Here is an 11,541-nt window from a genome sequence, read left to right as displayed (position 1 = left end):
TGAGTCTCAGCGCCACCATAGCAGAATCAGCAGTAGAAAATGATAGCAAATCGTGAAAATTTCATCATTTGTTGTGCAAACAGAAAACAAAAACCGTTTGTTCATTCATTGTTGGCAAGTTTGCTGTGAGAAGAGGAAGAGAATAAAGTCTGTACATGTTCTGATATCTATTCACCTTCATTTTTTCCTATGTCAATGTCAACTGTAATAAACATATTGTATTTGAGAAGATTAAATTTCAGAGCAATAGTACAAATAGAGATCAGATGTATCAGAGGAACTGACCTCTTTTGGTTGTTTTCTGAGAGATCGTCTGTTCTACTACATCTTGTCTCAGATTCCCAGTAGCTCTACAAATGAGTCACTCTAGTGTTTTTCTAATTCATTTAGGATTTCTTTCAATCGTACTGCCTGTCAGTCAGGTGATGAACAATCTGTATGTGGATTCGACTTGAGTCACTGATAAACAAGGACATGCATGTGACTGAAGAAAGCATAGAAGTACTGGATCTCCAAACCCTGACAATACCACAGCTCTGCAACTCCAAGGATCCAACTCACAGCTCGATGTGACATTCTGAGAACCATGATCGGAGACCTGAATAGTTGATGTGATCTTGTGGTACATGCTGCTTCTGGAAGCAAGGTAGAGATTTCTAGTGACTGACAGGCACAGCCCAAATGAGCAAAGGAAGAAGGAGCTCTACCTCTTAAACTACATGTCTTTTGCTCAGGCAGCTTCTTCCCCAGGTTGTCTATTTGGGCTTCCTCCGCTCCTTCAGATTTCATCAAGCTGTGGTAATCATTTGTGGTTAAAAATAGTGTAGCAAACCTGATAGTCTTGCCCACTTGTAATTATAACCTCGTTCAATCATGAACTTCTATATGTGCAACAAGAATGAGCTGTGGCAACTGTCAGATCAAAACTGCGCAGCCAAGAATGGCGCATTCAGATCACCGAAGATGATAATATTTCTGTGCAGGATGTTTTCTCCAGAGAAGCAAGGCATTTTCAATCGGAACTGCAGCAGTGACCACGCAGACGATCGTTCAGTGATCAGCAATGACTGACACCATCAGGCAGTTGCTCCCACGGATTGCTCAGTGATGGCGGAGGTCAATGCATTGCAGACCTCATATATCGCCGAGCATTCGTCGTGGTACGAGTCCCCAGCGAGGAACGTGTGCACCTTACCCTGCACTTCGACGGCGCTCCAGGCGCGGTCCTTCTTTACTCCGAGCGCCCTCATCGCCTCGTGCGCGCCGGCCACGCTATCCCACATCCCGCGGGCGGCGTACGTGTTCGCCAGGACCACGTACTTTCCGGCGTTTCCGGGCTGCAGCCGGAAGAACCTCCGCGCGGCGAGCTCAACGAGCGCCACGTCACCGCCGTGCTTCCTGCAAGCACCCAGCAGCGCGCCCCAGACCACGGAGTGCTCCTGGCAATCCGGCAGGTTCTTGACGAGCTCGTAGGCGTCACGGAGCCTGCCGACCCTGGCCAGCATGTCGACCACCGCGGCGTAGTGCGGGCCCCTCGGGGCGAGCCCGTAGTCCGACGACATGGACGCGAACCGCCTCAGGCCCTCGTCGACGAGCCCGGCGTGCGCGCACGCTGAGAGCACGGCGAGGAACGTGATGTCGTTGGGCCGGAACCCGTCCGCGGCCATCCGGTCGAAGAGCGCAAGTGCCTCGGCGGCGCGCCCCTGCTGGCCGTGCCCAGAGATGAGCGCGGTCCACATGGTGACGTTCCGCTCCGGCGCCGCCGCGAACGCCCGACGCGCGTCCTCGGGGCAACTGCACTTGAGGTACATGTCCACGAGCGCGCTGTTGGCGAAGACGTTGCCGCCGACGTCCAATTTAACCGCGACGGCGTGCACGCGGCGGCCGCGCTCCAGCGCCGCCAGCCTCGCGCACGCGCACAGCACGGACGCGAACGTGAACTGGTCCGGCGCCAGGCCCTCTGCCCGTATCGCGCCGAACAGCTCCACCGCCCGCTCCTGCGCCTCCGCGCCGCCGCGCGCGCACCCGGAGATCATGGCGTTCCACGCGACCACGCTCCGCTGCGGCATTCCGTCGAACAGCTTCCGCGCGCAGCCGAGGTCCCCGATCTTGGCGTAGAAGATGAGCAGCTTGGTGGTGATGAACTCGCCGCAGCGGAACCCGGTGGCGATCATGCGCGCGTGGATCCTCTTGCCCAGCCTCGCGTCCCTCCGGTTCACGCACTCTTGCAGCAGAAGCGCGTAGGTCCTCGCGCCGGGACACACGGGGCTCTGGCACAGGAGACGCACAGCCTTGGACAGGTCCCCCGCGATGCACAGGGACTTCAGCGTTCGTGCCAGGTCAGCCGAGCTCATGGTCGACGGAAATCGCACCCTTCTGGATTCCACTTGAGTGATCTTATGACAGTAGCTGGGGACCTGGGGTCTGTTGGAGGTTTGCTGCGATGGCAGATCCGGTATTCAAATCTCGATATCCAGTCGACCAATGAAGAAAAGTTTTGGTATTTACGAGAGAAGCTGAAGACCTAAGAAAATCAGGCTGCATTTACACGACAACTCAACATCACTTACAAAATCTAGCATATACAGCTGAAAACTTTGTTTCATCTCCTCTTCATCTTTTACTCTTCCTACTATGTTCATCTTCTCCAGAGAGTTTCAGGGGTTCAGACTTCAGACATAGTACATCATGCCGACCTCCAGCGTGGAGGCGTGCGGGATGGTGACGGCGTAGTTGGGCCCCCGGCTGTTCCGCCGCAAGAAGTCGTAGCAGAAGTTGATCACGAACCGCCGGAGGAAGCTCGACCCGCTCTTAGCCTTGACGTGCGAGTTGCCGAGGATGAACGCCATGCCGGCCTCCCGCGCGTCCGACAGCTCCTGCAGCTCCTCCTGCACACCGACGTTCGGCTTTGGGCTCGCCGCTGGCAGCACGAACCGCACCCGCTTCTTGACTCCCACCACCGGTGCTGGTGCCGGTGTCAGCGACGGCGACTGAATCTCCCTTGCGTGCGAGGGTCCAACGGTGTTCTCCACCGGGCCGTCCTCCTCCAGCATGCGGATGCTGCCGGAGCGGACGACTGACATCCGCTGCTCCTCGTCCTTGTCGAAGTCATCGGACATGCCGTTGAACTTGGAAGACCCTGAACGGATGAACTCCGCGATGCTGCACACCAGCTCCTTCTCGAACTCCATGTCGTCCTTGTGGAAGTCATGGTACCCGTACCTGACGATGCACCGGTAAATTCTGTACTCCTTCGGGCCAATTCTTCCGACAAGGAACCGCTCTTCAGGCCGGACATGAGGGATCGGGACGTTCTTGATGCACATGAATATGAGCACCTGGTCATGACCAACAATGATGAATAAGGGGGGTAAACATACTTCTGATTATCTGAACTTTGAACAGTGAAAACAGCTAAAAAGAACTATTGAAGGTACCTGATGAAAGGCAGGCAGATTGGTGACAAAATGCGAAAAGATTGCTGGGATGCCAGTCTCAAGCTCGGTGTGGATGAGGCCAATGCCACGGACACGAACAATACCGAGGTTTGGGCTGAGACCAAGAAGCCAGTTGATGGAAACCTTGCTCTGAACGTCGAACTCATACTTCTTGATGGTGCCATAGTGCCAGATGCACATTATCAACATGAAGATGAAAGCCAGGACGATTGGGACCCAGGCTCCTTCCCTAAACTTGATAAGTGCAGCTGAGAAGTACAGTGCCTCAATGGTTCCAAAGAACACAATGAAGCCAATTGCAAGAAATATGCTCTTATGCCAGCACAAGACTATCACCAGGGACATCAGACATGTTGTGACCAGCATGACAGTTATAACAGCCAGTCCTGTATAAAAAACACAATTAGATGTGAGACGGATTGCCCTTACTACTCACATTTAGTATGTCTGTTAGTTCTCACACGAGAAAAGCTGGGGGTTTAAAGTGTAAAAGATATTAACACTGGCGTACCTGATGCATTTCCCAAATGCTTAGTATCCCTGAAACCAATGGTTACAGCTAGGCACAGTATCATCAGGATCCAATTGATCTCAGGGATGTATATTTGCCCATGAACTTTGGCAGATGTATGAACTATCTTCACCCGAGGAAAGCAGCCCAGAGAAGTGCACTGCTTGATCATTGAGAATGTACCCGTGATAACCGCTTGACTCCCCACAACGGCAGCAAGAATAGCAATCGCCAGAACAGGCCACCTGATTTTCTCTGAAATGTAAGATGGTCAACGTTAACAAATAGCATTACAAGCATGATATTGTAGTATTGTTCTCATTCTCTGATGAAGATCCGAATAGCATAATTGCATAACTTACCTGGCACAGACACATAGAATCCAATCCTATAGTCACTTTCCATGATATGATGCCTACACAGGTAAGCAGCTTGTCCCATATATGCGAGGATCAATGCTGGATACACCATGCATGTAAAAGCAATCTGCTCAAGAAAATTTTATCAGAGAGAATAATTTGCCATATACTGCTTCTAGTAGGAGGGAATACGGGGAAAAGGTGAGTATGCAGCAATATTTATTCACCTGTATTGACAACTGATTAAAATGCCCCAGATCAGCAAACATTGCTTCAGAACCTGAAAGAGCAAAAGGGTCACCTTGAGTAAGAGACACTCAACAGATCAAGGCAAAAGGTCCAGAAATGGTTGCTGAGCGCAGTACCAGTTACGCACAACAGTATTCCTCCCAGGGACATCCAACCTCCTCTCTGTGTCTTCCTTAAGAACTTGTACATGTAATACGGAGATAACGCTCGGTATACAGTGGGTTCCCAATGAATAATATTGTAAACACCAATCATGCTTATACATAGAAGCCATGTGATCACAATTGGAGCGAAAATGAAGCCGACCCGATGTGTACCATAGTGTTGCAGTGCAAACAGGCAAACCAGTATGATACAAGCAATAGGCAGTTCCACATCTGCAGATTCATGATAGCAGAACTTCATCCAGTTAGAAAAGGACTTAGAATAAAACAGCACATTATCAACACAAAAAAGGAATCAGAATAAAGTGAAGTCACAATTAACTTGACAAAGGCCAAATTATTAGTCGAAAAAGTCAAGAATAGGGTCCTTCGCTTTATAATTTGGACCTCGGCAGATGTGAACTTCTTTCAGCAGCGGTGACCTTTTCCAGGTTCCTGAATCTTACTACGTGGTACCATCTTTCTGCCATCCCACTTTGGTGTAACTACATAATATCAATTGAAAGAGCACAGCGTGTCTAGCATATCTTACATGAGAACCATTATCCTTTCTCTTTGACTAGTGGTTCCATTTAAGAACTCCACCTACTATCTCTTGAAACAAGGGAGTAATTCCATGTATTGTGCATCAATGTCGACGAAGCTGCTCCATTTTGCTACTCATAGAAACTGTTAGTATGCATGACTACTGAGAGCTCCATCTTTTTTGATGACATGTCCCTGGTGTTGCCTTGCCCTGCAAAAGAATCAAAGACCTTCCAAGATGAACTGTATAGTCCACCACAGCTTCTGATGAAATAGAGATAACTTGAGGTGATTGTTGTTCAGCAGTTCACATCCTGGCACCTCAACTTCCACACTTCCACTCCATGCGAACCAAATTCTTCAGGTGAATGGCATCAGTTTGACCACTTTTTCCTAGGAGAAACCCCATTTGCCACAAATTCACTCCTTGCTCCACATCTTACAGTTGAGAATCAGTGGCTGAAACAAAACTGGCACCTAACACTGGGGCAATTCTATGATTGCCTGATTGTATCAAGTCACTTTGAGGTGGAGCCCGATTCAATCAGCTGAGAACTTGAATCTATGAACAGTACCTAGAAAGCTGGAAAGACAAATCTACACTCAACAAATACAAATCAGTGGAAGGGGATAATTGGATCCTTACATTTATGGTGTTCCTTCTCCATGGACAGCTCCAGCCCAGAGACTGCTGAGAACACTGCAACAACAGAGCACCATACGCCATGTAAAAATCGGAACTCCACAGCACACCAACACAGCCCAAGAAATCAACAACAGCCGATAAGGCAAGGCAATCGAAGACTCACCGGAGATGGCTGGCGTGAGCACGCCGTCGCCGATCACCATGCAGGTGCCGACCAGCGCCAGCACGAGAAGCACCCGCTGCAGCACCTTGTGGCGCTCCAGCAGCCTCCTGACGCTGGCGGCGGCGCCCCCGCCGCGCCCGCCCAGCGTCACGGCATTGCCGTTCTCCGCCGCGGCCTTCTTGGCGGCACCGGCGGCGGCGGCGTCGAGGAGCTGGTCGTCGTCCCCGGCGGCGGCGCGGCCGGGCGGGAGGAGCGCGGCGCGCGCGTGGCGGCAGAGGAGGGAGTAGAGCGCGAAGGTGCCGCCCTCGCCGTTGTCGTCGGCGCGGAGGACGATGCAGACGTACTTGAGGAGAGGCACGAGCGTGAGGGTCCAGAAGACGAAGGAGAGCACGCCGAGGATCTCCTCGTTGCTCTCCGTGTGCTGGATGTCCTCCGCGAACGCCGCCTTGTACACGTACAGCGGCGACGTGCTGAGGTCGCCGTACACCACGCCCAGGCTCTGGTACGCCAGGCTCAGCGTCATCCGCCATGGCACCCCCTTCCGTCCTCCCCGCTTCTCCTCCTGCGGAACACAGCACAGCCACACAAACCCAAAAGAAATCAGCACATTTCAGGACCCTCCAAGATCGCAAGGAAACCGACGGACACGGGCATTCCAGGCAAGATTCAAGAACCACGATCACGGCAAGAGCAAGAGCCGCCCGGGCAAGACTGGGCCTTTGAAACATCTGGTAGCTCCGGGCACCGTACCTCCTCATCCGGGGGAGTGCCCGGCGGCGGCGGCGGCGCTTCGGGATCCATGGCAGGGGGGCTCTTCATCGCTCCTCTCAACAGCCTGGTTTAACTCCGGCCTGCTCTGGTGACCGAAGCGAGGAAGACGGACACTTGGGGACTAGTGGGGGAGTTGGGATTAGCCGATTAGGTGAAGGTGACGGCGGTCGCCCTGCGTCCTCACCTCACCCGGGTTCTTGGCTCCTCGGGCGTTATGAATTTGAGCAGGAGGAGGCGTGAAGGGAGTGGGTTTCGGTGGGACATTTTGGAGGCCCTGAGATTTTTAAGGTGGTCAAAGCAACAAAACGGGGGGAAGCAGCATTGGCGTGAGGGGCAGCCAGGGGGCCGCAGGCAGGGGCCAGGGGGCAGGGGAGGGGACGGAGGAAGCGGAAGGAAGGAGACGAGAAGCAGCAGCGCAGGGGGGACAGGAAGAGAGGTAGAGGGGGCCAAAAAGCAGGGGAGAAAAGCAGCGGTTTTCTTCCCTTTTGTGAAAGGGCGTCGCTAGGTGTTTTGGTGTGGCTCCCCTCTGCATAGTACTACTGCTTACTGTTCAAGGATATCCTTTAGATATCATCTAAGATAAATGATGGTGGCCTTTAGATACGAAGAGAGGAAGATACAGGGTAGAGAAAAGAATTTATGTCATGCAAAGAAAACATGTTTAAAATAACGGGGCAATTAATCCTACCAGTCGTAATACTAGATTTGCGACGGATTCTATACTTTAAAGATAGTGGCGCTTAATTGAGTACATCGTAATGCATGGTTACGATGCATGGTATGTGAATTGTTTTAGATGGCTGGTTTCATTGTTGATATAAATGTGAAGGTTATGGAGGTTATTTACTAGTTTTGAATTGATATGAATAGATGGTGGATTTTGATAGGGTTGAACGGTAGTTGTAGTTCTTCACATGGCATACATCCCTGAATGCATGGATGTGGAGATTGTGACTGTTTTGTTTATGCTAGAAGCTTGAACCTGTCATGTGAGGCAGATGTTTCCATTGGTAGATTATACTACTTTTTAAGTACATCTGCATGCAATCATTTTGCTATTAGTGCATCAAAGTACGATTCAAGCATATTATTTTTATCATCAAGCATGATGTTGCTCTGGAACAGCAGGAGCATCCTATAGTTTGTTATACGTACATAGTATTGATTCGGCACATACATCGTTTGAGATGAAAAGGTCTCATGTTTGGAAAAAAGAGAACGTTTACAAAGAACTTGCAAAATCAAAGGAGTCAGTGTAATTTGGTGAAAACCCTCCTTCGTTCCACATAAACTCAACCAAACTATTGCTCAGTAGATTTTACGGTGCCTTCAACCTAATATTTCACTACCACCCGTAGATAATATATACTTGTCCCAATCCAATCTTATTTTTATTATTTACCATAGTACTATCAGTACATGCCTGGAATTTTATTACTGAAACCGAATTATACTTAGCTTCAACTCAAACTTACATAGTGATTTTCTATTATTTATTAACAGGCTAACATTAACAAAAGGATGATATATTAAATGCTGGCTATTTTTACCACTAGCTCCATCTGTTGGATTTTGCATCTTTAGACTTTGGTCATATTGTAGTTTCGTACTCCCTCCATTGCAAATTATAAAACATTCCAATTTTCTTGAGAGTCAAAGCATCTTAAGTTTGACCAAGTTTATACAATAAAGTACTAACATTCATGATACCAAATAAGTACCATTAGTTTTTTCATTAAATATATTTTCATAGTATATCTATTCGGTGCCATAAATCTTTGTGATCCTCTCTATAATTTTGATCAAACATAAAATGGTTTGACTCTCCATTATAAATTGGAACAGAGTGAATAGGTTACATAGCAATTCTGTACGAATTAACCACCCTGCGCGAACTGATGACGAACAAAATCAATGTGCTGCGCACTGGATTTATGCTGCGGAGTCTGCAAATTATTTTTTGCAGCTTTGGCTTATCCCTGATCAAAGCTTTGATGAATGATGACCGTTGCCACACAAGAAAAAGGAAAGAACCACATCGTGTACGTCTCTCCAACTTCCGCAGAGAATCCACATAAAAAAAAATTAATCTAAACTTACACATAGACACCCCCACACAACACTACACCCACACATCTATACGCAAGCTAAAACCTACATCTTAAATTCACACTCACATACCGCCTTAAAGAGGTATCTCGGACACCAATTCCCAGCACCTGACCTGTTGTGGCTACAACAATTCATGAATTTTTTTTTAAAAAAAACGCTTCCGAAGGAATACTGAGGCCGGTGCTACTGGACTATGGTGACCTACTGGTCCCATGCCCGTTCGCAATCCACACCAAAACAAAACTTGTGGTGGAGTAGTGGACCTGACAGCACCTGTTCCTACCCCTTGAGCACCCAGGCCCTTCCGAAACAACGGAACGCTCCAGGCTGCCCCCCACCAGGACGCGAAGTGGACCCACGGGTTCAGTGACGGAGGCTGGTGGGATCGAATGTGCCGAAAGAACTGAAGCATCTGGGTGATCCCGGCCGGCGTGCGGAGCGCGGGGCGCGAGAGCCCCGAGGGTGATCTGTGAGTGCGCTTCTCGCCTCGCCCGCGCGCCCGCCCGGGCCCGCGTGCAGTTGCCGGGCCAAGTGTTCCGAACGGGCCCACTCGGCCGGTGAGATGAGCAGTGACCTGGCGCGCACCCCTGTGCGCGGGGCCCGCGCCGTGACGTGGCTCGCCGCCCGCGCGCGCTGCGGCCGCACTTGGCTTTTTGGCTGGGCGCGAGCGCGACGCAAGCAAGACGACACGGCGGATTGACCGCGCTGAAGCCGGTTCACCCTTTTGATCCCCAAAAAAAACAAGAAGCCGGTTCTCCCTTTCGGCTTTTTTCCCCACTTTTCTTTACCTCGCGCTTGACGCGCCGCCACGTCGCGTTCTTGGCGGCGGCTCACGGGTCACGCCAGATCCTCCTCCGGAGGGCGGCGACGCGGTGTGCCGACCAGCCGAGTCCTCGGCGGCATCCCCATGGAGCCTTGTCGGCCGGCGCTTCGGCTGATGGGTGCGCCGCCGTGGCAGGCGCCGGCTGCCGCTCCAGCCTCTTTGCGCACGTTTGCCTCAGGTGTTTCGGTTGTCCAGGGCATTGCTAGCAGCCTGACATGTGGAGTGGAGCGGCACCATAGCAAAGGTATCGAGCGATCACCGGCGAAGCGCCTGACCTGTGGATGCTCTGCGGAGAAAGGCACTGGTGTCTGGTGGATGAAACTTGCGGGAGTCGAAATGGTTTTGGGCACATTCTTCGACACTTGGAACCTCGACCGCGCTTGCTTGGCATAGTCTTTTCTTACTCTTTCTCCCTCTCGTATTTTCCTCCCGCATCGTCGGATCGATGGCCGGCGACGCGGCCGGCCGGGGATGCTGACCTTGACGGCCGGCATCTGCATGAGTCTTATCAGCTCGCCGGCCGCACCAGCAGGTCCTCCGCGACTTTTGACCTGTCGATGGTAACCTTGTGGCATGGAACGGAAGGTACGGAGACCCGCCGCATCTGCAAGGCACATTTTTCTCAAGCTGTCTCGCTCGGTACCTAGTAGTAGCAGACTAGCAGCAGCGTTTCTTCAAGCTAGCTAAGGTAGCCGCCGTGACTCGCCGCAACATCCACGTAGAATCACGCGAATCCCATCCAGCCAGCCACAGGTGTCTGCGGCCGGCCGGGCGGGAGGGACGTACTGCTACCAATAATTAAAACTACTGCTGTCCGCGCATAACTACTGATGTCTGGCTACCTTTCCTTGTCCCAAATGATTTCACTCTATTTTATTTTATAAAATAATTCCTTTCTCGCCGTAGACAAAGAAATTCTACTCCCATACATTCAGTTCGGAATAGTTAATGCAGAGAGAAGAACTAAAAACTAATTAGCATTGGGTGGCGCATCAGCATCCTCACGTACCATCCGGTCCTATCACCAAGTTCCTGGCTCCTTTCGCAACTGCAAGGACAGTTTCCCTTTCCCAGCAATCATAGAAACCTTTTCCCTCTCCAACCGGAACAATAACACGCATACACTAATGAGCAAAACAAACAGTTCCTTCTTATCAGCAGCCACACTAGAAAACTAGGGTCGCATATATGATGATTTTGTCATTGGATTTGGATCGATCTTTCTGGACATGAAAGGGCACTGATTGGTGATGTTCCACTCAGCACCAGCAACGACAAAAGGTGTCCTTACACTACCGAAGCATCCCCTGCCGCCACTGAAAACGAAATGTTTTTTCTTTTCTTTTCTATTCCTTCTGGTGGGACATTGTTTTGGTCCACTTTAGCTTGGCTGGGGTACGTTGGGCCAGTGTTGGATCACACTTTGCATTGGGACCAAAACAATGTTAGGTATGCATGTAGAGAACAAACACACTACGTAGGCTGACGCATGCATGGAGTCATCACTTCTCACTTGGGACAAAATAATTAATATTGTTACGTGAACATAGCTTGAGGAGGGTAGAGAACGACCAATTTCACTTGGGACCAAGCAATTTAGGGGGTGTTTGGGAAACACCTGTTAAAGTTTAACACCTGTCACATCGGATGTTTGGATGCTAATTAGGAGTACTAAACATAAGCTAATTACAAAACTAATTGCACAGATGGAGTATAATTCGCGAGACGAATCTATTAAGCCTAATTAGTCCATGATGACA

General features: G+C 50.4%; 2 protein-coding genes across 2 annotated transcripts; both read right to left on the bottom strand.

Annotated features, from left to right (window-relative positions):
- Positions 1–140: 140 nt before the first annotated feature.
- Positions 141–2,365, bottom strand: LOC101786847 (pentatricopeptide repeat-containing protein At4g16470). The gene is made up of 2 exons (XM_004965769.3): positions 708–2,365; positions 141–635 (listed from the first exon to the last, which is right to left on the bottom strand). The coding sequence occupies exon 1, from the start codon at positions 2,352–2,354 to the stop codon at positions 1,077–1,079; it is 1,278 nt and encodes a 425-aa protein (XP_004965826.1). The 5' UTR covers positions 2,355–2,365; the 3' UTR covers positions 141–635; positions 708–1,076.
- Positions 2,366–2,517: 152 nt separating this feature from the next.
- LOC101786454 (potassium transporter 10) lies at positions 2,518–7,205 on the bottom strand. The gene is made up of 9 exons (XM_004965768.3): positions 6,826–7,205; positions 6,076–6,637; positions 5,913–5,966; positions 4,694–4,954; positions 4,556–4,608; positions 4,332–4,455; positions 3,970–4,224; positions 3,438–3,844; positions 2,518–3,338 (listed from the first exon to the last, which is right to left on the bottom strand). Exons 1-9 carry the CDS (start codon positions 6,892–6,894, stop codon positions 2,673–2,675), a joined length of 2,451 nt encoding a protein of 816 aa, XP_004965825.1. The 5' UTR covers positions 6,895–7,205; the 3' UTR covers positions 2,518–2,672.
- Positions 7,206–11,541: the final 4,336 nt, after the last annotated feature.

The sequence above is a fragment of the Setaria italica genome, chromosome IV, assembly GCF_000263155.2.
Source record: "Setaria italica strain Yugu1 chromosome IV, Setaria_italica_v2.0, whole genome shotgun sequence".
NCBI lineage: Eukaryota > Viridiplantae > Streptophyta > Magnoliopsida > Poales > Poaceae > Setaria > Setaria italica.
Note: the sequence above shows the minus strand (reverse complement) of the source record. Positions and strands in the feature narration are given on the sequence as shown.

Excerpts from the sequence above, each read along its gene's own strand:
- LOC101786847 (XM_004965769.3), bottom strand. The coding sequence starts at position 2,354 with ATGAGCTCGGCTGACCTGGCACGAACGCTGAAGTCCCTGTGCATCGCG.
- LOC101786454 (XM_004965768.3), bottom strand. The coding sequence starts at position 6,894 with ATGAAGAGCCCCCCTGCCATGGATCCCGAAGCGCCGCCGCCGCCGCCG. Across the intron at positions 5,967-6,075 it reads GCTCACGCCAGCCATCTCCG|TGTTCTCAGCAGTCTCTGGG; the intron begins GTGAGTCTTCGA and ends CTGTTGTTGCAG. Across the intron at positions 3,845-3,969 it reads GCATTTGGGAAATGCATCAG|GACTGGCTGTTATAACTGTC; the intron begins GTACGCCAGTGT and ends TTTTTTATACAG.